The sequence below is a fragment of the Chlamydotis macqueenii genome, chromosome 2 (genome assembly GCF_036417535.1).
Source record: "Chlamydotis macqueenii isolate bChlMac1 chromosome 2, bChlMac1.mat, whole genome shotgun sequence".
Taxonomy (NCBI): domain Eukaryota; kingdom Metazoa; phylum Chordata; class Aves; order Otidiformes; family Otididae; genus Chlamydotis; species Chlamydotis macqueenii.
The window spans coordinates 4,980,190-5,007,261 of NC_141557.1; the positions used below are offsets into that span (position 1 = coordinate 4,980,190).

The 27,072-nt window shown below is 48.7% G+C and overlaps 3 protein-coding genes across 3 annotated transcripts in view; all 3 read right to left on the reverse strand.

Moving 5' to 3' along the window:
* Window positions 1-246: 246 nt before the first annotated feature.
* Window positions 247-6,238, reverse strand: LOC104481177 (solute carrier family 22 member 13). Its single transcript, XM_086743066.1, has 10 exons — window positions 5,867-6,238; window positions 4,587-4,690; window positions 3,667-3,821; window positions 3,375-3,543; window positions 2,880-3,000; window positions 2,246-2,340; window positions 1,536-1,750; window positions 827-935; window positions 462-671; window positions 247-340 (listed from the first exon to the last, which is right to left on the reverse strand). The coding sequence occupies exons 1-10, from the start codon at window positions 6,236-6,238 to the stop codon at window positions 247-249; spliced, it is 1,644 nt and encodes a 547-aa protein (XP_086599192.1).
* A 2,432-nt stretch (window positions 6,239-8,670) lies between these two features.
* LOC147601573 (uncharacterized) lies at window positions 8,671-15,605 on the reverse strand. The gene is made up of 3 exons (XM_086743067.1): window positions 15,600-15,605; window positions 14,651-14,775; window positions 8,671-13,261 (listed from the first exon to the last, which is right to left on the reverse strand). Exons 1-3 carry the CDS (start codon window positions 15,603-15,605, stop codon window positions 10,051-10,053), a joined length of 3,342 nt encoding a protein of 1,113 aa, XP_086599193.1. The 3' UTR covers window positions 8,671-10,050.
* Window positions 15,606-17,717: 2,112 nt separating this feature from the next.
* Window positions 17,718-27,072, reverse strand: part of XIRP1 (xin actin binding repeat containing 1) — a 32,145-nt gene continuing 22,790 nt past the window's right edge. Inside the window, exon 7 of the mRNA XM_086742379.1 lies at window positions 17,718-26,402. Coding sequence (XP_086598505.1) covers window positions 18,711-26,402 — 7,692 coding nt within the window. The 3' untranslated portion in view covers window positions 17,718-18,710. The remainder of the gene's footprint in view (window positions 26,403-27,072) is intronic.

The following is a 27,072-nucleotide window of genomic DNA, read 5'->3' on the forward strand; positions in this document are numbered from 1 at the left end:
ACCAGTTTGCAAAGGACTGGGAAACAGCTCAGGAGGACTCGCACAGCCAGGCATCACAGACTGGGTTTCAGGAACAGTTTGAAGTGCATCTTTTCCAAACACAGACCGGCACAGGTCTCCTCTCCCTCTGACCACGAATATTTTGTTGATCACCTGAAAGCCCAGTTTCCAGACAGCAATGCCTCACTGGTCTGCTCTAAGAAAGACTGGATCAGACTAGGGGTTTAGCAGATGCCTGTTGATTCATCACTCGCACTCCGAGCTGCTGTGGATGTCTGTCTCCAACTCTACTCCATCCTTTGTGCTGTCTTTCTTGGACAAATTTTCTGTTTTCTTGCTGCTGAAGAGAAGAAGGAAAAAGATGATACTGTTCCCATCCTGGTTTCCGACATGTTTCTCTTTGTCTTAAATTTGCACCTTTGGTTATTTTTTACCTTAAATACCAAGCTCCAGGTACCCACCTCACCTGGGGGGAAGCTGCCCCTGTGCCATCCATCAGGTCAGCACCGCGGGTCTCAGGCAGCAGGAAGCAGAGCAGGCCTCCCACCACGGGGACACTCCCATAGATGGCCATGGGGATGGCCCGGTGGTACTGGCCCAGGAGGCGGATCAGCGGGGCCAGGATCCCTGCCACTCGTGCCGACATCGAGCACAGCCCCATGCCGGTCTGCCTGGGGGAGTGAGGGACGTTGGGAGGTCCAGGCAGGGCTCAGCATCCCCTGGGCCACTGTGGGACTGAGTGTGGCCATGGAGACAACTGAGCTCTTGCCCCACCACTGCCACCAGTCATGGTGGAGGGAAGCACCGAAGTGTGGGGAGATCTCACCTGGCAACCGTGGGGAACAGCTCTGCAGAGTAGACGTAGGAGGTGGAGAAGGAGGCTGTGGCTGTAAACTTGCCAATGATGGCCAAGACGGTGGTCACTATGGGCTGGTCTGAGGGGAGGAGGAGAGACCACTGCTGTGACCTCCATGGAGAAGGTTCAGTTGAGGCCAAAGGTCTCTGCAGTGGACTTTCTGGGCAGCCCTTTCAAAGACTTTCCAAGGAAATCTGCCACCTAACACACTGGAAATTATTCCCAGTGCACCGTTTCCTAAACAACTGGCAAAGAGAACCCAGATTTCTCCTGAGGCCTTGGGCATTTCCTGAATCTGCAACTGGAGTGAGCCAGTCAGAAAGAATCACATCCATGAGCATGAAAGCATCGTGCAGCCCCTCTCTTTCCTTTTCTGAAAAAGCGGTGGGGCTGTACAGTGGGTGGAGGTGATGGTGTCTAATGGATGGTAATGGACACCGCCTGCCAAGGGCCAGGAGCGCTGGAAGGACCAGGCACAGCTCTGAAGGAGAAGAAAGCCAAGCAGAGAGGCAGCCAGCACACTGGGAGTGCACTGGGGTGCAGCACTCGAGGCAGCTCAGCCCCGGGGAGCAAGCGTGGGTCTGCAGTCAGCTGGGTGGGAAGGATGGTGTCTGAGCCAGGATAGACCTGGCTGCGGCTCTACTCATCTGTGCTCTTGAGTTGGGAAGAGGTTGTTCACCTTCAGGAATGCCAGTGATGATAAGACACAACAGGCCAGACAGCAGCAGGAGAACAGCCTGAGTCTTCTTCCTCCCAAACCACTGCAGCAGGAAAATGCAACAAATTCGAGCTGGTAACTCCACTGCCCCAAAGGCGAGCTGCGTCAGGTAGATGTCCAGACCAAAACTTGTCACGTTAAGGCTCAGCCCATAGTAGACAAGGCTGTCTGCAAACCTGAAAATCAAGTGAAGTGGAATAGAACATATAACCAGATGAGTTTTCCAGGGGTTTATCCTCAAAAATTGTGATGGTTAGACCACAGACAACTTATTTAAATGGCCAGCAATCTCTGTTTTCCTTCTAGTCACCACCTGCAACAATTCTGCGGGACATAGGTATATGAGATAAAGCAGTATCATATGCACAGCAACATTTGGACTGCTCCCAGAACTTCTATGGGGTTACTCGAAGGCACAGGGATTAGCAAAAGCTGGAATTACTCCAGCCTTTCTCACAAAACCAACAGCATCTTGAATAATCATCTTCTCCCCGTGCCCACACGAGGTAGATCTGGTCCAGTACGGGGAGACAGAAAGATGGCAGATGAAGACATGGACACAAACATGACCCCCAAAATAACACAAAGTGAATTTACAGCTCTTGTTAACCATCAATCCCTTCTTTTCTTCACCTAGAAGTTTGGAAAGAGGGGACCAGGGCATGTCTTACCAGGCACATGAAATGATTGAAGTCACCTTCCGGAGGTGCTTCTTCCGAAAGAGATCCAGAGTACTTCCAGACTTGGTCTGTTTTTCAGGCTTCAACTTCAAAAATGCAAAAAGCCGAAGAGTCAAACCAGCTAAAGGAAACCCATGGGTAGCTCCTTTTCCATCTGCAGTCAAAGGAAATCCCCAGTGGGACAGGCTGGTGGCCCCAAACTGCTCCTGCACCCATGCTTTGCTTGCCCAACGCAGCAATTTGGACTAGTAGTAGGGACTTTGGGGTGCTTTGGGCATTTATGCATTAAACATCACAAACTAAACAAAGACCTCCTGCTCATCATCAACATTCCTGCAGAAAAAAAAAAAAGCCAGGGAAGCACTTGGATCCTGGTCATATCCCAAGGTGGACTCCAGAAAGCCCCAGACTGGGCCTCAGCAGAAGCTGTGCCTCTTCCCTGACCTTGTCTCTGGACAACACAGCGGAAGCTAGAGGCACCCACCCACGGTCCATCCCCAAGTCGTCTCCAGCAGACATGGAAAGCTGTGTATCAGACGACCTCAGCTCCAGTGGCTGCTACAAACACAAGCCCAGAGCAACATCTCTGAAGACAACCATCCGTTCCCCCTGCCGTGACAGGTACCTGCTCAAGGAGTTCTGGTGGGATGGTGCGCTTGTTGGTGGATGCTGCCTTCTGAAGGATCTTCTTAGCTTCTTCTACTCTGCCTTTTGTCACCAGCCACCGAGCTGATTCTGGTATGACCCTGCCAAGGAGGTGGAATCAGGAGATGCTGCTGTGACCAGCTGAATTTCCCCACAGCCCATCTCCCTGTGACCACCTCCAGCAAGCAATGCAATGCACATTACCCGTGATGGAAAGGTCTAAATACCCCCTCAGGTCAGGTTTTACGGGCTTACGTGTAGGCCCCAAGGGCCACATTTGAGGACCTGAAGCAAAGCTGTTGCTCCTCTCAGAGGTCCAGTGCCCCAGGAAGATGTGCTGAGCTCTGCAGAAGCCCCTCCAGCATCTGCACTGTAATGGGAAAGACCCAGCCTGCTCCTGAGCTGCTGCCTTCTCACTGCCACTCCTCTCACCCGTTGTCATGTCTTCAAGGAACTCTGCCCCACTCATGCTTACCAAATGTAGAAGAAAAGGGCAAACATTGGAGCAGATCCTGCGATCTCCAGCAGCCTCCAGTTGCGAATACCATAACCCAAGCCAGCCAAAATCAGCTGTCCGATGGCAAGAAAGCAGTGAGTGATAAGCACTGCCTTCGGCCGGTAGGAGACACCAACCCATTCTGTGGCTGAGAAGAGTGAAGATTCAGAGTTATGCTTTTCAAAACATACAGGATTATCTTTTAAGTCTCTTGTTACTACATCTTGTGAGGTCATATCTGTCTGCCTCAGGGCAAGGCCATCCTACTCACCTAAGGCTGGGATAGTAATCAGAACTCCTGACACTGAAGCCCCCACGACACATCTGAAGGCCATGTACACATAGAAATGGGGCACAAAGGCAGTGGCTACACTGAACAAGGCTTGGAGGAAGACGGAGATCAGAAAGATTGGCCGACGGCCTATCCTGTGGAGGAAGAAGGAAGACACAGTTGGTATCTGGAGAGATTCCGTGGGAATGAGGAAGACCCCAGGTGGAATACACAGTGATTTGAGAACAAGTTACACCAGAGGAGATGTGACACCCATGTGAACAATGGTCCTCTATACATCCCAGGATGCAACTGGCAGGGAAAACATCATGTCCACTTTTGACCAGTCACTGTGCTAGCAGAGGCAAAAGGAGATGTTGCTAAAGGAAACAATTCTTGAAGGGCCCCCATGTCCCCTCTCTTGAGTACAGTGAGGATCAGACCAAAGCAGGCTGCAGTGCTGGTTTCCCCGTGGGACACCCTGTACACATGCTGTGCCCATCTCTCTTCCATGTCCTCTGTGTGGCCATGTCTTCTAGAGAGCTGAGGACTTTGGTTGGGTCACCATGAGCTGAGCAGAGGCATGGGAAGGAGGTACACATGGTCTGGTTAACACAGCTGAAGGTGGGTCCAACTCTGTACCCAAATGTAGGTTTCCGGCATTCCTGGAGACACCCTTGGGTACCTGAGACACCAGTTGCGGCTGGAGCTGTGATTCCTGAAGGATCCCCCATGTAAGGCTGTATCTGCCTACCTCTCTTTTCAACTCTCAGACATCTACAGACATCTTAGGTGGACCCTGATGCCCTTGCTCAGGGAAGGGGATCAAGTCCTGGGGAGGGGAGTTTTCATGCTCAGTGCATGGACATCTCAACTCTCAGCTGGGCAATAACTCCGGGAAGCTGTTTGTGTCTCCTCACCTGTCACTTAATGGTCCAAAGATCATGGATCCTAAGAGAAGCCCCACCATGTAGATGGACTGGGAGATGTCATTCAGGTCCTTCTTGTCACATACCAGGTCAAACTGGAGGAAGGAAACACAGCTGCTTTTGTTCTTGACAGACCCTAGCTGCTTTCTGAGGGTGGGCAACACTTCCGGTCCATGGTGGACCTAGGAGCTGGGTGCCCAAGCTCTCAGTCCAGCCCCTGGGAGCAGACCTCCCACCCCCAAGGACATGAGATTCCATGGTGTGTGTGTAGGACACAAGTCAGAGGTGGGATAGGCATATAAGGGGCTCAACCTGCTTCTTCATCATGGTGCACATCTTCCAAGTGCTGGGACCTGCAGGACTCCTCTCCAGCCCAGGCATCCCTGAGGAAGCCTCCTGGTTGGCAAGTTTTACTTGAAGTGGGACCTTGGGATAAAAGTCCCAGCAGCTTGCTTCTCCAGCTGCAGAGGCAGGACAGAGTGGAAGGAGGAGGACAGGAGAGCAGTGTTTTCTCTGGTAAAGGAGTTCTGCTGCAGGAGTCGAGAGGGATGCAGCAACTGCTGAGGACCCTCCAGAGAAGCTGGCTGTGACATGGACACAGTGCTCTAGAGACCCCAAGGAGCCTTTGCAAATACTAGGAGCTAGACTCTCCCCTCTGGCTTCAGCTCAGAAAGGCTGGAGCTGGGAGTGAGGAAAGAGGGAGGAAGGGAGGGAGGGAGGAATGAGGGAAAGTGAGAAAGCAAAAGAGGTCCTGATAGGGAGAAGTTTGGGATGCTGAGCCTTTGCTCATCTGCGTAGCCCATGGGATGTCTTGTTGAAGCCCTGATATTCTCTGGAGGCCCCAGTAATATTAATGACAAGCTCTTGGAAAGTATTTTTTTTTTTTTCACAGGGAAGATGATGTGAGCAGAATCACTCTGAAGAAGAAGGGAAACTGTGGCAGGGAGACCCAAAAGGTCCCTTCAGGCAACGTACATCATGGGTTCAAGGATCTGGAAAGGGGAGGGATGGTGGGCAGAGCCTTATACCGGATTTGCATTTCCACCATCTCTGCCTGTGGCCCCCCTGGACATGTACATTATGGTCTTCCTGCACCTGGCCTCCCAAGGGTTGTAGCTGCGACCTGTGTGATGCAACCAAGGTCACTCAGTGTCTGGTGTAAATCTCAGCCTGACTGCACCACAGCTGGCATTGCCTTACCAAACTACAGGACAGGATACTCCCATCCCTTCCCTTCCACATCCCCAGCACGTCAAAAGGCGATTACAGACCTCGGTCAGCAGAGACAATGGTTGTCCTGGGGGGTACACCCAGCCGTTGCTGCACTTCTCTGTGGTGTTCAGGCCATAGGCCATGATGGAGTCGAGATCCCAGTCCACCGGAGAGTACATGGAGCACTGCTCGTACGCCCCGTCCGCGTCCCGGGGCAGGGTGAGGTTCAGCTGCTCTTCCTCGGTCAGGTTGGGCCCGACGGCACGGATCCAGCTGGTGTCGCAGTGATGCGGGACATCCACAACCATGAACACTTGGCCAATCATTTGGAACGGGTTAAGAAGTAGTGAGAGGGAGAGGAACAATATCAGCAGTTTCTGATACAGCCCAAACTCCCCCACAGCACTTATAAAATCTCCAAACTCAGCCATGGTGACTACCTCTGTGGCCAGGCTGCCCTACAGCACATTGCTTAAATAGACAAATATTAATGTTTAAACTGCGTGAGCACTAAAACCCCTAATCAGGTGTGATAAAATGAGCACTCGTATCAGCGCGTTTGTTCATTACGATGATATACTGCAGTCTTCCGCGGTGCACTTTGTCACCAGCCATTCCCTCCCTGTTCTTGGGGCTGGAATAAAGGTGCCAGAGCATTGCCACTCTCGGGGACAGCGTGAGGACATCTTCTCTTGCCCCAGCCTGGAGGGTGTCCCTGGGCCTCCTGAGGGCAGCTGTGCTGCAGTGCACGGTTTTTTGTTGGAGGTGTGATGTTGTGACTCTGCAAACGAGGGCTGGTGTTCCTACGTGTCGTGAAGCAAACAGAGCAAATTCGCTGCTCTCATTAATGGCTTAATGGATATTTAGCCCATCCTGGAGACTGTAGGAAAGAGAAGCAGAAAAGCTTCTCCCCTGGACCAGGAAATGTGGTTGGCAGTAGAGTAGACTTGGTCTTGACAGCTGTGTCCCAAGCTGTTGTGATGTCACTGGAAAAGCAGATTGACCTGATTTATTCTGCACATCTGAGCTGCTTCCTGGGCAGAATCCCTGAGTGGTTTGTATCTTTATTCTGGGAAACTGGAAAGCTGCCCTCTGTGTATGAAATTCGATGTGTAACTTGGCAAAGGTCTCCTGGCTGCTTTCACCAGAGCAGTCAGGACAGGTCGCTAGACCTGCCCACTTGGTGTCTCTTCTCAAATTCTTTGTCCTTCACTCTCAACCCAGAGTTGAGAGGTTACTGAAGGATCACATAAGTCTGGGGTGGTGTTTCACGAGTGGGTGTGGCACTGACACGCTTATGGAAGTCGGAAGAGGGGTGGAAGATAGGATCTTAAAACATCACCTTCTAAGCTGGGGTGGGAGAGGGAGGGCATACTGGCTGATGCCATTGGAAGTCAAGGAAGACAGGAGTAAATGTTACTCAGAGTTGTGTAAATCCGCACCAGAGATGTGTGTGTGCCATGTGCGAACACATCACTGGGCTCTGGACTCACATCCCTAGATGAGAGGATTTGCTGTCATCCAGAGACATACCTTGAACAGGAGGTTGAGCTAAGCACCCTCCAGAAATTCCTTTTTACCCCAAATCTGTCTCTGGCCATGTTGTGGGATGACTTGGCCAGGGAGATCCACTGTGGCAGAGGCATTTTGACTCTGTCCAGCTGAACAGGGAGAAGGTGCCTTTTCCATCAGTGTGCAACAAGCTGAAGCCTTCAAGCTTACCCCACTGTGTGTGGCTCATGGTCTTCCCTCCCACTTCTTGGCCACCAGCGTCTCCTGTGGCTACAAAAACTCCTTGGGGTTGACTTAGTCATGACTGCAGTCTCATGTGTTAATGCAGATGTGACTTCTTGAGGCTGTCTAGCGTCACCAGACAGGCTCTTCTGAAGCCCTGGGAAAGGTTCAGTCTCCTGTTGTAAACTCTGTCGCCCTAAGATGACACTTTGCAGAGACAGACATTGTTCTTATAACATCATCTAGGACTGAGTGGGTCAATCCTGCATGGTGGAGATCTCTCAGGGACAGAGGTTGGGTCAGCCCTGCAAATCTCTTTCCTGGAGCCCCACTGCTAGATTTTCTCTGCTTATTTCTCTCTGTCCAACAGTTTTGCCCAGGTGGATTACTGACGCTTGCAAAGCCTCTTGAAAATAGAAAAATCTCTATTAGAGTGCATGAGAAACCAGGACGTCTCATGGAAGACCTGTGATGGGCAGCTGGAAAGCCTGTACATCCATGCGCAAATGTCAAGGACTAGGAGGAGGGCGAGAGAACATCCCAAAGAGAAGTTCAAAGAGAGAAAACCTTGCCTGGGGAGGCTGGTGCAGGTGGTAGGGCATTGATGCACTAACACATGGACTTGGCTTTCCTCTTACACAGCTCTGGACATCAGGAGTGACTATGGTTGGAGGTTCATTTGGACACCTGTAAATTGGGGAGAATCGTGGCCAGAATGGATTCATACCCAGCTGTGATGATTCTGCATTTTCCCTCTTTCTCTTAGTACAATCAGGGTGTCACATGCTAGTGGTGACTTGATCTGGGGTGTCACTCAGAGCATCTTTTCGCAGGTAACTGGATGACCCCTTCTCATTGGTTTCAGTGGAAGCTGCTTAATCTCTGCAAGCCTTTCGGTCTCATTTCTCCATCTCTAAGCACATCTTGACTGGGCAGGGCTGTGAGATGGCACCACCTCTTTCCCAAGTCTCTTACCCCTTCCCAAGATGAGACCGACTTCAGTATCTGATGAGTCACATGGCTTTCAAGGACATCTCTCTTTTCCCTGATTCGTGTTGATTGGACAATCTCCCTGGACACAGCACTGACACGCTGCTTTGCAGGGGATGCAGTCGTTAAGCAGCTTTATTCCTCCAGCAGATCTGACAGAGCTGGGGTTGTTTTGGCACTGATGAGGCAGAGTGGCTGGGTTTTATTTACTTATTTATTTTAGAAATGAATTATTTTAACACCTTTTTTTTTTTTTTTTTTTACAGACAACAGATTAAAACAGGAGAAGTGTTATGCTCCACGATCCTTTTCATAACACACATGTCCTTGCTTTGACCCTCTGAGGCTTCTGGTGAGCTTGCCTATCATCAGTATAATTGTTAAATCCTATAACATTTATGTTATGGCAGCAAAGGGCAGCCAGGGAGGGTCAGAGTGTAACCGCACGGGGAGAGCAGATGTAGCGAATGTCCCCATGCCCCAAGACTTCAAAAGACCTGGGTTCCATTTCTTCCTCTGCCCTTTTGATCAGGTGACCTTGACAAGGTCACGTAACTTATCTTTCTGCATCATCGTACAATAAGGCTAATGATGGCAATCCCTTATGCGAAGTAATTTTGCAGTCTACTGAAAGAAAAATACCGTAAGAGCAGTGAGATATCGTTATTATTAAGTGTAGGCAAGACATACAATGCAAAGGTGTTCGGTGTTTTGGGTTGGGTTCATCTCTGGATGTCTAAATGTAGTTGTCTCCATGTGAGATACATTGCACAATACTTAGTGGAGATGGATCGACACAATTCATAGAGAACAGAGAGCTGCTAGCTTTTAAAAAGCATTTGTCTGTTTTAGCACGGGCTGAATCACCCCAGACTGCATTGGCCGTACTTACTAATTCTCCATGGGCTCTGACATGGGCTTAAGCATCTGATTTACATTGAAACGCTAATATTGCAGACACTTAAACCTAATTTGGAGATAAGCTTTGCCTTTCCCCGTTGCGTTTTACTTCTGCAATTGTGGCCATGGATTCGGTTCCTTCCTGATAATGGCGTTCTCTTCTCATTTGAGCTTCTAGTTCTTATTAGCTTGTTGCTCATGGTTGCTTGCTGGTTGGGCCTCTTTGGAGGTCTGTCTCCCCTCTACCATGCAGACAGTGGCCATGCAGACGTTCTCTGAGGGACCGCGACAGTAGATTGTGCAGAAGATCCCCTCTGCAGAAGACCCTGGATGCAGAGAACTAGGTGGTGGTCAATCTCTCCTTGGAGGTTATTAAGTGAAGCCAGTTCTTGCTATTTTTTTTTTTTTTTTGGGAACTGGGCACTGACCCACTATGACCAGGACTGAGATCTTATATTTAACTCCTTAAGCCATTAATAAATCAGCCTATGAACAATAGAATTTGTCTTGTACCAGAGGGTTGGGGGATTTCTGAACTGATTTCACAAATCAATTTTTGTCCCCTGTCAGATAACTTGTGCTGCAGGGTGGGTGCTTTGTTTAGTCTTCTTTTTTTCAACTATATAAAGAACTCCTGATCTAACAGGCCATCATTTGACACATTTGGGTCTGCAGACAAGAGACTTCTGCAATCTTCTTCAACTCCTGATGTTTTTTTGCTCCTGCTCATCTTTTCAGCAGTCTCCTGGCCCATTTTGGGTGAGTCAACATTGAAAGGATCAAAGACACCCTGATCAAGAGTTTCAGAAGCATGGCTGGTGAACACATACATTGAATGAAAATTGTCTTCCTGAGTAGAGAGATGCCTGTTTGCTGAGCCTTCAGCACTGACACCCAATCCAAGAGTATCTTCTGCAGCCTTTGGAGCCTGGCACCGCAGATCCAGCTGCTGCAGCAGTGCACAGCGCTGAATCCCTTCTGGGTCTCTGATCTTAATCTCATCCTGTCCATCAAGAAGAGAGAGGCTGGAGGTGTCCCACAGCACTTGTGGAGCACTTGTTTCTGCTGGGATTTCCTGGCATAATTCTGAAGAATTTGCATCAAAGCAAGGTGGAGTTTCTGCCTCTAAATTTTGCAAGACTGAATTTGGGGGTTTACTTGCTACGCTGGTAAAATCTTGTCCTCCAGAAAAGAAGATGTTATTGTCCTCTGGAAAAGCCATGTTGTCTAATTGAAGCTCAGCTTCCTTAGGTAAATTTTCTGAATTGCCTGGTGAAAAAAATACCCCATCCTCTATCACTGTCTCCTGGACATCCAAGCTCAGTAGGTTATGAGTTTCTACTAGATGAGCATCATGATGATTTCCTTCCCTGAGGAGATTTTTGCTGTTATCAGCTGCAGGCGTAAGCTCTGGAGGAGAATGTAGAGAGTTTGTTCCACCTTCCGATGTTACTGCAGCTTCTTTCTGATTTTCCTGTGCTGGCATGAGAGAGAACCAACAGCTGTCCTGTTGCTGCTGAGCCAGTTGGTCATGAATGTCAAGTTCCGTTCTCTCGTGTTTATCATCACATAAAGTGCTTGCACCAGGACCTAACGACAGAATGTCAGCCTCCCTGTGCTCAGCAGAGTCTGAGCAGCTTCCAGAGCTCTCCTGGACATGTTTAGGGGTGACCTTTGTCTTCCCTGGATGTGACAGCTGGTGGTTTTTGGAGGCCTTTTGTTTTGCTTGGCTGGCAGGGCTGAGGAGGCCCTCGGGCTTTTTCTTCCTGTCTTCAATGTTTGTTTGTTCTGAGGATATTGCAGGATTTTCTCGTTGACTCTGCTTCTTCTCTGAGGAGTAACCAAACAATGTGACAAGGGCTGGCTGGGGCTTAGTGGGTTTCCTTTGGGTTGTTGTTTCCTTCCTGAGAGTACTGCCTCTGTCTTCAGAACCAAAAAGCGTGGTGAAGGTGTTTTTCCCGGACCTGAAACCTTTACCCGGCATCTCTCTGCGAGCTTGACTACTTCTGGTCTCTTTGCTCTGGACATCAGGCCTTGATGTATGCACAGTGCTTTCCCCTGTGATTTTCAGATCCATTTTTTCTTCTCCCTCTGGATGAACTTCAGATTTGTCTGAAGATATATTGGGTTTGGGAGAGTCTAATGTCTTGACTGGGTGCTCAGAAACGTCAAAGATGTTTCCACTAAGAACTTCTCTGGGATCCTTCAACTTGGAGTTGCTAACTTCATCAGATGAAGGCCAAGTGGCACAGATTCCTTTCAGAGATGTGGCTCCTGATACTAGAAAATCCTTGTCAGGTGATTTTACATCATGTCTCAAAATACCCTCATGAGGGTTTGTTATCAGTGGGCCACATGCGGCCTGAGGTTCTGTTTCTTGTAGGCAGGACGCATTGTGGTTATCTCTCATCTCTGGCAAACCAGGTGAAGAGACTGTGTTCTTCTCTGCTTTGTTTTCCTGAGATGTGTGCTCAGGACTGGGTTCTTCCAGGAACCCTGACGTACTAATTGATTTAGGTTCTTTTGTCTTCTCAAATTCTGTTGCTTTCCCCTCAATCCCAGCCATATGACTTAGGCTGGATGGCTGCATATTTTCCCCTGAAGCTACTGGTATCTGTTTCCCAGGGAACTCAGTGTTTGCATTTGATTTCTCATTCACAGGCTCAGTGATCTCAGGTGATATGCTCAGCACTCCTGGCTCCAGGGATCCAGAAGATACATAAGGGGTCCCTGACACATCAGAGAGGCAGTGGGCTTCTTCAGCTTCACACTCACGGCTATCAACTGCCTCAGCTCCACATTTTAGCTCTATACTTGTGGTGTTTCTTGTTTCGGGCTCTCCTGTCACACAGATGGGCTGTGGGCTATTCGTTCTCTCTCCAAGATGATGCTTGTCTCCTGCAGTACCTGGGGTGGCTATGGTCACTTCAGGCTTGTCATCTGTCATTGCAGACATTGTTTCTCCTTCGTTGGGTGTGCTTAGAGACCCACAGACCTCGTTTTCTGTCACTGGGAGCTCTGCAGCAGAGAGGATGCTGCCCCCTGTGCCCCTCAGGTACACCCAGTTGGTGGGTTTCGTGCTTTGACGTGTGGCGTGGTGGACAACAAGCGAACGGCGAGGCAGGGGTTTCACAGGCTCCAGGGCAGGCGGGGAGGACGCAGAGGCAGGTCCTCTCTTCAGCTGGGCTTTGCCCTGCTGGATTGCAGCCACGCGCTGGGACACCTTGCCCCCTCGCTTCCCTCCAGGCACGTCCCCATCCCAAATATTTTCAACATCTCTCTGGTCTCTGATCTTGGGCCAGGAACGCGCTTGCTCTCTTTCCTTGGTATAGGTGGCACCGGGTAAGAAGCTTCCCTTCTCCACTGCTGATTGTCCCTCCCGACCCCTGAGCATCATCCCGCCCTCCCTGCTGCCCGCAGCCTGGTAGGTTTGCAGGCTCAGTGCGGGCTTTTTCCAGGAACACGCTCCCTTGCCAGCTTTTCCATCTACAGCCAACAAGGCTGTTTCGGAAGGCGGCCAGCCCATTCTGAGCTTGCTCCCTAAGAGGACAGACTTGGCGTTCAGGTCTTGCCTGTGCTCAGCTGGCCACAAACTGTGCCGTGCATCAAAGGACGTGGGTTTCTCTCTTGTTTCAGTCTCCTTTTTGGCCCTGTTATACCAGTCCTGGGGCTGTGGTCCTCTGCCTACCGTTGCCACTCGCTGAACCTCCTGATGGTCTCCTAGCCCGTGCTCCGGCCTTCCCATCTCACTTCTGCTTTTAGCTCCAGCCATCCGCTTGTAGTGGACTTGGCAGTAAAACACCCCATGGAGGGCAGCATAGTTTTGCAAGCTGGAAAACACACATTGGCATAGCTGTTAGCGGCCGTGTGGGAGGGATGGATTAACAGTTGCACTGATGGATGGTTTTTAAGCAAAATGGTTTTTCAGTGGAAACTCTTGGGGAAGGGAGGGAGTTTGAAGAATGAAACCTTTCAAAAGTGGTGTCTGTTTGCTGAGGATATGTTTGATTTTTCTTTCAAAAACCAAAACACATGAAAAATTAAACATTTCCGTGCAATACCTCTGGGAGCTATAGTCCAGGTTATGTGCAATCCCTTTCTTGTTTACGGGCCAGACTTCACACCAGCACTTCATCTCTCCCCCTTTATGCACAGCAAGGACCATATGGGCAAAACTGTGGAGGGCTCCCACGGCACAACAACTGCATGATGGGAGAACGTGTCTGTACAGCTGAGGGGCCAAGAGGATGGCAAGCAGCCTCACACAAAACGACCAGGGTGTCTTGGTGACTGACAAGCTGAAAACAAGCCAGCAATGAGCCTTTGTGACAGAGAAGCCAACTACATCCAAGGCTGCATTAGCAAGAGCCCAGCCATCCGGTCAAGAAAAGTGATGGTTCCTCTGCATTTGGCACTTGCAGGACTGTATGTGGAGTACTCTGTCCAGTTCTGGGTTCCCCAGTGCAAGAAAGCCATTGGCATACTGGAAAGAGTCCAGCAAAAGGTCACTAATGTGGTCATGGGCCTGGAACAAGTGTCGTCTGAGGAGAGGTTGAGAGCTGGGTTATCTAGGTCTTACAAGGAGAAGGTTAAAAGGAAGGAACTCATTGCTGCGTGTGTCTATTCTATGGGAGGTTATATAGAAGACAGGACTGGACTGTTTTTGGAGGTGGACAGTGGTAGGATAAAAAACAATGGGAACAAGTTGTAATGTGGGAAATTGTAATGGGACATAAGAAAAAAATGTTTTCACTGGTGGTCAAATCTTGAAAGAGGGACCTCGATCGAGCAGGTGTGGAATCGCCATCCTTGGAGCCATTCACACCCCTCCTGGAAGCTGAGCTACTTGCCTTCCTTGGACCCACAGGAGGCTGAGTGGAGACTTTCAGATGTTCCTTCCAACCTGGCTCGATGAACATGTGAGGCACCCAAACTACCCCTCCAATTAGATTCCATATCAGCATTCCCAAATTGAAAATAGTCCCATATTTTCAGCTCACCCTTGTACCATCATTCAGATTCTTAATCCATAGGTGCCTACAAGCTTGAGGTGAGCAATATTCAGACTCTAGTGATGGAGAGGCTGATTGTGTCAGGGAAACTGTCTGTCCTTTCCCAGTTCCCAAAGCCTGCCCTGTTGGAATTACCACTGGGCCTTTATGATGGAAACTACTTGGACATCTCTTAAAAATAAATGCACTTAGGGCCCTAGCACTCACCTCAGCTTCCTCCCGCAGACCTGGCAGCAGAAACATGAGCGGTGCACACAGACTTTGTCAGTGACCACACGCTCCGTGGCGTAGACAGGCTGCAGGCATGAGGCACACACCTCTTTCAACACAGGCTGAAGAAGAAGGAGAAACTGAAGTTGAGTAACTCTGAATCATGACCACGTGGAAATGTATCTGCAAGGTAACTGGATGCATCTGCTGCCTGTGTTGGATTTTCATGTTGATGTTTTTCTGCAAGTGTTTTGTGAGATGTCAGCCAGCCATCCTGGCTGACTCAATTTACTTGTCATCTTGGATAGGTCAGCATTAATGTTCAATGAGGACAGAAAGACAAGACATCCTTGGACCTCTGGTGATAGAAATGATTCACTTGGTTGAAAGCAAATTATTCACCCTATTGAATCATTTAAAAACCTTGAGTGAAGTAAGAAAGATTGTTCAGGTGCTCTAACTCAAAACTCCAGCTGGGCAGCTCCTGAAATCACTGATATCACATGGCTGCTCAGACAGATGGCAGAGCCCGGACCCTAGAAAGGCAGCACATCTCAGCGGTAAAGCAAAAAATACTTTCCTTTAATAATGGCTGAGGAATGAAGCAGAGCTGTTTAGCAAACAAACAAGATTTCTCTACTCTTAGCTGGGAATGAACATATGCACTCCTGGATTGTGTTTCCAGAGTGGGTTAATCTACAGGGGATGGAGGTCTCCTTCACCAGGGGATTTATCTAGCGCTCGCTGTCTGAGGCATGGCAACTACTCTTGCTCTTCAGAGGTATTTTTATCAGCTTCAGAAATAAACTTTCCTAATGGTCTGGAAGATAAAGGGGTGAGTAGCAGCAATCAAATGACACGGTGGGCAAGGAAATTATCTTAAGATTCCAGAGGAAAGCAGTTACAGAGCATTCCTGGAAGGCTCTTCTAGCACGCTGCTGATTACTGCCATGCTGAAAGCTACAGCTGGCTTATGGCTTATCAGTTGTCGCCCTTTTTTCCCCTAGGTGAACTACAATTTTTATAGTAGGAGGGGTCAGCCTGAAGATGCCTGTGTTATTGATAGGTGGAGAAGATGGTGAGGACAAAGCTTTCTGACCTAAGATTGAGCATCCTCAGGGAGACCAGCAGCTGAAATGGAGCTGGGAAGGGCAGCGCTTGATGTAGGCACTTCAGATGTGGCGTATTTCAGAAGTTGTCCTTTGACCACTCAAGGAGGTAGAGCTAAGACAAGGCCATCTGTCCTCTGTCCGCTGGCCCAGGACATTCTCCCAGCCATTTTCCTCTTGAAAATATCTACCTAGAGCTGCGTGAGGATACAGCGACCCACTGGGGCAAAGAATGGTGAACAATGTCATGTCTTGTATCCACAGATCACAGAGGAACTATGACAACTCTTTTGGGATTTGAAAGTTTGTGTGTGCTCTGCTGGTTTATTATTGCAGGGGCTGAAGGATGGAGAATATGAGCAGATCCTTCAGCTTGTATTTCAGTTTCAAATCTTTGCATTTGTTTTTTTTCTCCAGCCCTTTCAGTGCTTCAAGGAGCCATGTATGGTGCTGAAATAATGCAGCATTTGTCCCCTCATAATATTTCTATTCCTGATTGATGGAAATACTATGAAAGAAACACATCTTAAATGATCTTAGCCTCATAAAGGGCTCATTGAGACATTTAGAAATCCTGTAGAACCAGAAACACAAACAATAATATCAGTATTTTTAAGCAGTTGCAGTGTAGGTTTTTTGAGTTTGTTTGAGTTCCTGTGGAATCATTTTCATTGCCCAAGCAACATGTTTGCAGCTTACTAAAACTACCCTGCAGCTGTCCTTAAAAAGAAGTGAAACAAATGTGTTACGGGTGTCCTGAAGCAAGCTGAGAAACAAACAAGGGTAAGAAAGCAGTGTTGGAAAAATTTTGAAGAGGAGCTCCAGATCACGATTACTGTTTCTGCAATTGGTCCTACTGAAACCATTGGGAAGGTATAAGTGATTATTTTTTCTCATTCCCTGAAACCAAATATGTTCAGTTTATGATGATCTGCTTTTCTACCTTGATCTTTGAAGTATTCTTTGGTGGAACCGAAAAAGATGTTTTTACTTCTCTTTTTTGGCATACCTTACTTTCAAATTTATGGGGTCCTAAAGGCAAATCAATGAGCCATGGGTGTGTGCCTGGTTTTTTGAGGGGGAAGCAGAACTCCTACCTGGTCTACAACACTTTGGTAACAAGGTGTTGCACGATATGAGATGATACCTGTTATTTAAAACCTAGCTATGGACTTAGGGACATGGAGTGCTGAACTCTGAAACAATCCCTTCCTCCCCAGTGTCCTGCTCTTCATTCATCAGTGAGGGCTCTTTTTCCTTAGAGGAAGAAAGCAAATATTCACCATAACATCTTACTCATGGTGTGCTGAGCAAGGTTACTGTCCCATTCTGCAGAAAGCTAAACCAATGCACTAAGAGATGAGACAAGATGGCTTAGATCAACTAGATCAACTAGAGGGTCTACAGTCAGACCCAGAGGTTGGTAGTCTAAGTCTGAGCCAGGCTATAGGACATAGCTCCCTGAGAAACCATCCAGTCACTCTGTAGGCTCCTCACCTTCTCCCACACCTGGACCAAACTCTTGCTTGCTCACCTCATTCCCAAGCTGAGGCCAACCTGTGATGTGAGTTGAGGGACTGCTGGTTCATCAACTGCCCCTCCTTGTAAGGCTTAGGGGGGCACAACACCTCTGTTGCTTTCTGACGTGGAGGAAATGGGTACAGGCACGTGTTCAGACCTTTCTTGATCTATACATCCTACCCAGTCTCCACATGCCTACACAGGGTCACGGATTGGGTGGTGTATATTGCCCTGGACTCAACTCAGTTTTCAGACAAAAGTATGAATGCCTCTTTCTGCAGGGCTGTTAATCCACCCACGTTGTAAAGACGTAGACTACATCCCTCCAGCGATTTACAGTGTTCTCAACACGGGGTGCAATTGGTTCAGAGATGATTTCTAGGTACTTTGAAAAGAAACAACCACGCAAGAAAAGAAACTCAACCAGACCAAAGTATTTTTAGAGGTAATGTTTACCTTCAGAACGCAGCAATAGAAGTTAAAAAAAAAAAAAGCCACAAAATATCTAAAATCTTGAGTTGAGAATGTACAAAACAAAGTCATAATAAAAAGAAAACTGCTTTACAAAATCTCAAAATGAATTTAAACAGTAAACAAGTATGAAGGCATGGAAAATCTAAAATAAGGTTTTTGTATATATTGAATAATAAATTACAATTCTAAAAATAAAGAAAGGAAAGCAGTAACCATTCTGACTCAGGTAGAGAATCTTTCATAGCATCTTTCTTTGGGGGAACGGCACTGATAAAAGCTGTAGGTCTCGGCTTGACAATTTTCAGTAACATCAAGTACTTTCCAAGAACAGAAAAATAAACTGAGAAATACCTTCCCTAACCCCAATAGTGACATCCATTTGAGATTTTTTTTCCTTTTCTTTTGTTAATGGCTAAGAGGAAACCTATACAACCCACCCATCAATACGAGCATGTGTATATGTGTGCTTAGGGTGCCCTTCTTGAAAAGTCTGCGTTGAAATTAGAAAAAGAAGATAGCATAAAGGTGTTTGTTTGCCAAAGACCAGATTGGCTGATTCTTTGATTGATCCTGCCTATCCTTTCTTCTACTTCAGTTCAGAGAAGCCCGATACCCTCCACCCCCCAAACACTCTAGGGGGAAAAAGCTACCCTAAGGTGCCCATGGATGGATTTTTCCCTTGTGCTTCTCACAGTGTCAGGGTTCTGGGCTGTGGTGCAGCACCGAGTCTGTTGGGTTGGCCAAGTGAGGGCTGTTCTCCTCCGGTGTCAAGGCAGACTGCTTTTGTCCTGTCTGTTTGCAAACACCAAGATGATGACCCTGAGAAATCCTTAGGATGTAGATGAATCCCTGTGTGTAATGTGGATAAACCAGGATATTTTTTTTTAATTATGGACTTTCTTTTTTTTTTTTTTTTTTGTCTTATACAGTTCTCTGTTGCTCTCCAGAATCTCCTATTTCTTTGGTTTGGAGTTGCCAAAGGTGACAAAGACCACTCCTGGCTCCTGAAAATTGCCGTTGGTGTGGAAGTCTTCACCTGGGCTCTTCAAGTACCTCTGAAACATGGGTGAGGCAGACACCTCGTATGGAGGATGAGAGACGACATTGCATGTGGAAGATGTTTGTGTCTCAGATTGCTTGGTGACTGTGGTGGACGAAGTGATGATCTTGTTTCCGAACTGGTCCATTTCCTCGTACTGCTCCATGACAGTTCGGGTGGCTCCATAGAGCTTGGACCCATCGGGTCCTGTCTGCAGCTCCAAGATGCTTTTCTGCCTCCGTGGATTTTGTGGGCTGGGGACATTCAGGGAGCAGTAGTCCGAAAAACCTCCTTTCATTGCACAGTGGCAGTTGCCTTTGGAGGTGTCCAGAGGGCACTTTTTCTCACAAACTGGATGGTTGGCATTGCCAAGGGTGTGCTGCTTCACTGAGCTCAGCCCAGCTTTTGTTTGGATGGGCTCTGGTCTTTTCTCAGAGGAGGTCACGTCATGCCCAGTAGACCCTGCTGATGGATGGTTAAAGGAGCTAAAGCTGTCCTGAGCAAAAGCATCCTTCTTTCCTGGAGTGTCAGGACAGTCTGGTGAAGGGACATCACAGGGGGAATGCGCTGCCCTGGGTGATTCTGCTGGTTTCCTGGCAGCAGACTCGATGGTGATGTAGGAAGGCGAGGACGGAGAGCTGACACGAGATTGAACCAGGCGGGGGACCTCTAGCTCTGCCTTGGTTACCTCGGTCTTTTCTGCCACCTTTGCACCTTCCACAGATGCTGTTTCCCCTGTCTCCAGTGTGGTTCCCTCCTGCTTGGCTTTGCTCGAGACAATACTGATTTTACGGATATTGCTGCTGCTCACAGAGCTTTGGGTGCTCCCCAGAGACTCCTTGAACAGCCCTGAGAGCCCAGCGATGTCTGACTCAGACTTGAGACTAGAGACAGAATAAAGAGCTTTTTTGATGGCCTCCTCGATGTCCAGGAGCCGGGCAAGTGTCTGCTCCTTCAGGTGGATAATCTCAGCACTTGCTCGTTCCAGGTCCCCAAAAACTAAGTCCACTGAGGAGACACTGTCAGTGTCTTCCTTCGCCAGTGTCTCAGCTCTGTCCTGCTGCTTGGCCTGGTGGGCTTTCTGACGAACAACCCATTCAGGGACCTTCTCAAAGAAGCTCTTCAGAGCTTTCACATCCACTTTGCTTGTCTCCTCCTCAAATTCCTTCACCCGAGTCAAGATCTCTTGCAGTTCCTCCTGCCTCCTGAGGTTCTCAAAGATCTCCATAGCCTCCTTGACATTGCCTTTCATGATCTCCTCTTTGTGTACTGACAGCCTCTTCCGACGCTCATCTTCTGTTTCTCTCTTGGTTTTTTCTCTCATAACAACTGCTGGCTTCTCTTGGGCGAGTGTCTCTACCTCCCCAGCAGGACATTTCAATTGCTCACTATTCTCCTGCTGTTGCTCCTTGAAGGAGTTAATTGTCTGCTGACGGGAGGACACTGAATGACACATTTGCTTCCTCTCATTCACCTGCTGCACAGCTCTCTGACTATCCCACGATCCGTAAGAATTAGACACACTTTCCCTTTCCACCTTGGATGAGGCATTTTGTGCAATGTCACCTCCTCTCTTTGGAGGAGTGGTGTGGCCCACAGGGGAGGTGCTTGGCTCAGTCTGTCCTGGTGCATTAAGGGTCTCTGGTCTACCAGGACAGGTTGGATGTGATACTGAAGAGCACCCATCCTCCTCTTGGCACGGCTCTATATGCCTCTGAACCACCTCACCTGGGCGTCTTCTTGCAGTTGCTGTTTTCCCGCTCACCATTCCCTGCTCGACTTCAAAACTAGCCGCTCCATTTTTTATTGGCTTTGCAGTCTTAGCACTGTCTGGTTCCACCTTTCCTTGTCCTCCTTTGCTGGCCTTGTATCTTTCCTCTGCTAATTGAAGAGGGGTTTTGGCAGGCATTTTTGGCAGCTTTCTCTCAGAGCTCGTACCCTGAATGGTGACAGGCTTGTTCACAGATGTCTCCAAAGTGCAGCATTTGGCCTGAACCTCCCCATGGCCTAATTGTTCACTTACTTCCATGCAGATTAATCCCAGCTCCGTGGGGGGAGGCTTTGGCTTGCTGATCTCCCTCAAGCCTGGAGGTTTTGGAGGCAGGGGTGGAGGGATGGGTTTGGTTGGTCTGCTTGTGCTGTTGTTTGCAGAGGCGGAATGTGCCTCGTGTAAGAGGTGCTCAGGTTTTGGAGGGGGAACAGGTTTTCTCCTAGGTGGGGCAGTGATTTCTGGTTTTGGAGGAGTCCTGGGCTTCTCTGCAGGACTCTGATCACTGGGTTTGTAGGACAGAGAATGGGGGGCAAGAAGAGGGGTCTGGAGTGGTGCAGAACATCCTGGGGCTTCATCTTTGCTGGCTGGTAGTGGAAGGGCACCTTCTTTTGTTGCTTTAGTTGAGGGTGGGCAATGCTCTGCTTTCATCACAGCAACTGAGGGAGGAGGAGGAAAGTCATTATCAGCCTGTGACCCTGAAGCCACTACAGCAGTCTGGTTACTAACGACTTGAGTCTCATTTTTCTTTTTACACACAGAATAGGACTGCCCTGCATTTCTGTATATCATAGCGGCTTTAAAGTCCCCTCTGGAGACATTAACGTTAGACTTTTCCAGCGACTGAAGCGTAGCTTTTAAATTACCTCGGACAACGTCCTCCTTTTCTACCAGGCGCTGTTCTGTGGCGGCACTTTGCAGTGCTCTGATAGCTGTCTGTACATCCCCTCTGACAATAACATCTCTTTCTTCTTGCACTGATTGCTCTTTGTAATCAGGCCCAGCACAAGGGTTTATATAGGTTTTCACAGGCGTGGCAGTATAAAGGCCATCCTTAATGCTAAAATCTCTACTAGGCACCACTTGGCTTTCCTGGCTCAACAGTTGTCCTCCCTGTACTTCCTCTGAAGCACTGACCTTTTTGTGTGATGCTATGTTCTTCTGAGACACGCTTGTGTGGGTCTTCGATGCCTCTTGGACTCTAGTGGTGGTGGTCCTGATGGCAGTGCTGGTGCTCTCCTGCGTGGTGGATGCAGACTCTTGTTGGCGTACGGTTGATTGAAGGGTCACTGTCCCCTGTGTGCTGGCTGCCTGCTGCCTGCAGGCCATGTGGACCTCCTCCCTGTTCCTCTGTAGCTTGCTCTGGACATGGTGTTGAATGTTTTTTGCTTCTGCTGTTGCTAGCCTCAGGCTTTGCATTGCAGCCTGAAGATCACTCCCAAGGGCCTTTTCTTCTGGCTGCGTCTGGCTGGCTTCCCCAGTCACCAAGCTCTGCTGCTTCCCGGCCACTTCTCCCCTTTGAGCCATCACGTGGGTTGGAAATTTGCCTTGTGTCATAGCTTTGGGTTCCTTCAAACCGTCGGTGGTGGTTGCTTCTTTCTCTGCCTTCTTGCTGACATCTGCAACCCTTTGGATTGACTTTGTAGTCACTTTAAGCCCTCCCGACAGAATTTCTTCCTTTCCCATCGCTGTAGGCAGGGGCTTCCCAAGACATTGCACAGTGGTGCCTGTCACACCTGCTGCACGCACAGCTTCTCTCTCTAATGCACTCTCTTTGCCCACGCTTTCACATGCAAATACCTTTTTTGCTCCCTCCACAGCCCCGGGCTCACCCTCTGCAATTACTTTCTCTATTTGTTCTTTACTTGGTAAGATGTGTATCTTAGTCCCCTGCACAACCCGTGGGACACTCTCATCTGGCCCCTGCTCCGCTTGGGAAGAGATGAGGGATTGTATTTCTGACTCCTGCTGGAGATTCTTCAGATAGTCTAGATCTCCTTTCTCAATGCAGCTCGCAAAAAGCTGGACATTTCCCTTCTCATTGTCCTCACGCTTAATGGTTGCTGTTGCTTTCTGCTCCTGAGAAGAAGCCAACAGGTTCCCTATTGTTGACTTCACATCCCCCTTGACAACTTTCTGCTGGACAGAATGGAACAGGAGAGAGTAGAGAGTCATCTTCACTGATCCCGACTTTGTCTCTTGCAAGACCATCCCCTTTTTGATGGAAGCATCTTGACTGAGGAGACCCTGTAAAGCCTTAGCTACATTTCCGCTCAAGTCCTCTTTGCCTTTAACAGCTTCACTCTGGTCCAGTAGCTGCAATGGGCTTACTTTGATCTTGCCTTCTCTGTCCTCCTCCACCAGCACACTCTGTGCTTCCACATTGGTCCTATGCAGGAGCTGCAGCATGATCCTTTGCAAATGGCCTCCCACAATCTCCTCTTTCAGGATCTCTGGAGCACCTGGGCTACTGAGCTGGTACTTCACCATCTTCACACTCTCCATATCATTGGCTTCAATGAGGATCCCATCATGCTGAATAGCCTGGCAAGTGCAGAGTGTTTCTAAAGTCTCCTTCATGGTCCTTTCTTTCAGTTCTGTTTCTATACTACCTTCAGAAGCACTAAATTTATCCAAGGGTGTGCTCTCAAAAAGCCACGTTGTACTTTTCACATCTGCGCGAGGGATCACTTCTTGAGCTCCAGCACTGGCTGTCACCTCTGGGTCCTTAAGGGTGTCCATTGGCTGGGTTTCAAACAGCCAGGTGCAGCGTTTTACATCTCCTTTCTGGCTGTCCTCTCTCTGCACTGTACTGATAGATGAGCTTCTCTCTGCATCCCCGTAGAGGGAGTCCACAGGCTGGTTTTCAAAAAGCCAAGTGGATGTCCTCACATCACCTCGTTGAACATCACTGACACTGACCATCCTCACGTACTTCTTCTGGCCCACTTGCTGAGACTCAAAGAGTTGTTTGTTGGACTGAACATCTCCCTTCTGCACATCGTCTACTGTTCTGGGCACAGACGTCTTTCCCCCTGAGAAGGAGTCAAGAGGCTCCGTCTCAAACCTCCACCGGGCAGCCTGAACATCTCCTTTCTTGATGTCCTCTTGGGTGACAGCCCTAATCACAAACACCTCTTCTCCTTTCTTGACCTGATCCAGAGGCTTAGTTTCAAACAACCACCGAGCACCTTTCACATCACCTTTCATGATTTCTTCTTTCTGCACTGAGGTGACCTCATGGTATCCCCCCTCTTTGTCTTGGATAGCATATAAGGGTTGGCTTTCAAAAAGCATTGTGCAGGACTTGACATCAGATTTGCTCATGGTGTCTTTCTGGATCTTCTGGAGCTCAGTCTCATCCACTTTGTCATGTATTTGGTCAAGGGAATACGTCTCAAATACGAACCTTTTGCCTCCAACGTCTCCCCCTTTAATATCCTTCTCTGGAGGGATTTCCTGGATGCCCTCAGAGCTGTCCTTCAGGGAGTCCATGGGGTAGTTCTCAAAAAGCCAAGTGAACTTGTGCACGGATCCAGCTTCTATTGTCCCATCATCCTTCCGGGATGTTGGTTTGGTGGCTGTATCCAAAGGCTTAGCTTCAAAGAACTCCTTCACTCTAGACACTTCCCCAGACTGTATCTCCACACGACTGGAGTACCGCACGGTTTTCTTTTGGTCAGCTTCTCCGACAACAATGCTGCCCAAGGGTTCAGTCTCAAACAGGTGCCGGACAGTTTTGACATCAACTCCTTGTAGTTCCTCCTGACTGTATGCCTTACTGACTTGCAAATACTGCTCCTCCTGGCCTTTCAGGGAGTCCAGGGGCTGAGTCTCAAACATCCATGTGTATGACTTCACATCAGCTTGGGGCATAATGCCATCCTCCTCCTGCTTCTTTTCAGCCTTCTCGTAGAGGGTATGGATGGGCTGGGTCTCAAAAAGCCACCTGCAGGTCTTCACATCCCCCCGCTGAGAGATCTCCCGCTTCACTGAGGGATGCTCCTCACCTTGTGTGGCTTGGTGATGAATGACGTCCATGGGCTGAGTTTCAAAGAGCCACTTGGCTGTTCTGACATCACCAGCCACAACCTCTTGTTTTGTGATCCCCCGTATTATATCCACTTTCTTGGTGCTTTCATCAAACTGGTCCAGGGGCCTGGTTTCAAACATCCATTTGTAGTTCTTGACATCACCACTGATGATTTGCTCTCTGCTTACAGAGGTAACTTCATGGAAATTGCCAAAGCTATCCTTGATGGCATACAGAGGTGTTGTCTCAAACAAGATTTGGTTGGCTTTGACATTACCAGCTGGAATCTTCTCCTCTTCTTTGGTGATGGGCTCAGCATCAGCCTGCTTAATGCTGTCTAAGGGGAGAGTCTCAAACAGGGTCTTGAAGGACTTCACATCCCCTTTCACTACCTCTTCCATGGTGGTGGCTGGAATTTCTTCCTCAAATGTCTTGGAGATGCTGCCAAGGGGACAGGTCTCAAAGACATGTTTTCTTTGCTTCACATCTCCTTTCTCCTCTGCTGAAAGCTCTACTTTCTTTAAACGGCCCACCTCAAAATTGTCTTTCAGGCTTTCCATTGGCTGGGTTTCAAATAGCCAGAGCGTAGATTTGACATCACCTCCAATGACTTGTTCTTTGGCTACAATGCTTTCTGAAGCTTCTCCTTTCAGCGAATCAAGAGTCTGGGTCTCAAAGAGCATTCTCTGCTTACTGACATCTGCCCCTGTGACAAAATCTGTTGAAGCCTTGAAATCCTGTTCTTCAACTGTGATTTCTCTGATGGCATCCAGAGGCTGAGTTTCAAATATCCACCTCGCTCCGCTGACATCTGGCCTTCCAATTTCTTCCAATGAAATTCCACGGATTATTTGCACTTTGGAAGTGTCCTTGTTGATGGTATCCAGGGGCTGAGTCTCAAACAGCCAGCGAGCTGTTCTGACTGCATTGCTCTGAATTTCTTCTCGGCAGACAGACTTGATTTCATGGATGTTCCCAGTTTTGTCTCTAATGGCACAGAGGGGCTCTGTTTGGAAGAGCCTGACAGTCTTCTTAACATCACCTTTTAGCTCCTGGATTTCTGACTTGAGTTGTAGGATGCTCTTCTCCTCCACAGAGCAGCAGCGCCCTATAGCATCCAAGGACTGTGCTTCAAAGAGCTGTCTGGCACCTTTCACATCGCCTCCCTGGACAGGCTCCTTGAGAACTGCCTCCTGCACTTCAGTTTCATCAGAATACAGTTTGTTTAGTGAGTCTAGTGGTTGGGTTTCAAACAGCCACCGGGCCGTATGCACATCTCCTCTGGCAAGGTCTGTTTCTGATACCCTGGCTGATGTTGACAGACTGTCCCCGTTGATTGTCTGGCTTTCAAACCTCAAGGAAGTATTTTTTACATCCCCACCGGGAATGATCTCTTCTTCCGCCAACTTCTTTGTGCCTTGATGGTCCCCAATAGAGTCCAGTGCCCAGTTCTCAAAAATCCAGCGCATGGATTGAACCTCTCCTGGAAGAACTTTGTCCAGGTTCACAGACGCCTGTGCGTTGGGATCTTCGGTATTAAGCATTTCTGCCAGGTCCTCAGTCACAGCTTCTTCCAAGTTCTTCCTTAGCTCAGGATGCATGTGTCTGTAGAGCCTCTTTAGCTCGTTCACTTGACGCTGCTGGTAGAACTTGGAGAAGGCTTGCTTCGGAGGAGGCACAGGGAGTGGGTTGAGATCCTGGCTCCCTGGAGTGATGACCTGGACAGAGCCAAGGGCGGGAGGGGGAGGCAAGTCGTCTTCCATTTTCTTGATGGCAACTTTAGATGATTTCTGAGCCTCTGCCATCTTTAGGGAAATAGTTTTAAATGTCAGCACAATCTCTTACCACCCAACCCCGTGGCTGTTAGTAGTGAGAACGGCAAAGGAAAAAGTCAGCCAACAAGGGAAATCCATGCACCTACTGAGCTCCATACCTTTGGTTCAGTAGAACACAGCACACCAAAGCATCACACCACTGCACACGCTTCAGGCTTCGTGTTAGCTCTGGTTCCACAGCAACGCGCTCTAAAGCAAGGTCTCTAATCCAGGCGTGTGTGGTGGTTAGTCTACAGTCCCCAGGATTCAGTCCAGCTACAGCGTAACAGAGATGCCTGATTTGGATTGTGTCAGCAAGAGAGTGACCACAAGAACAAGGTGAAGGCAGTTGTTTTAGAGTAGCACACTAAAAGTTAACTTCTCCCTCCCACTCCCAAATGTCCAGGGCAGGGTGAGGACCTGCAGAGAGTCTGGGAACATAGGATATGGGTGCAGGAGAAAGCCAAGGAGCTATTTGTGAAGAAGTCTCAAGAAGAAAATGGGGACAGGGAACCAAACAAAAATGTCAAACTGAGCTGGTGAGGACAGCCTGGTTTTGGGCAGTGAGCTGATACGATGGGTCTTGGTGGCACTGTGGGCTGCTCACTGCACAGGAGTGCGGACCTGGGGAAGGACATTTGTCTGATGGATGGCTTCTTCT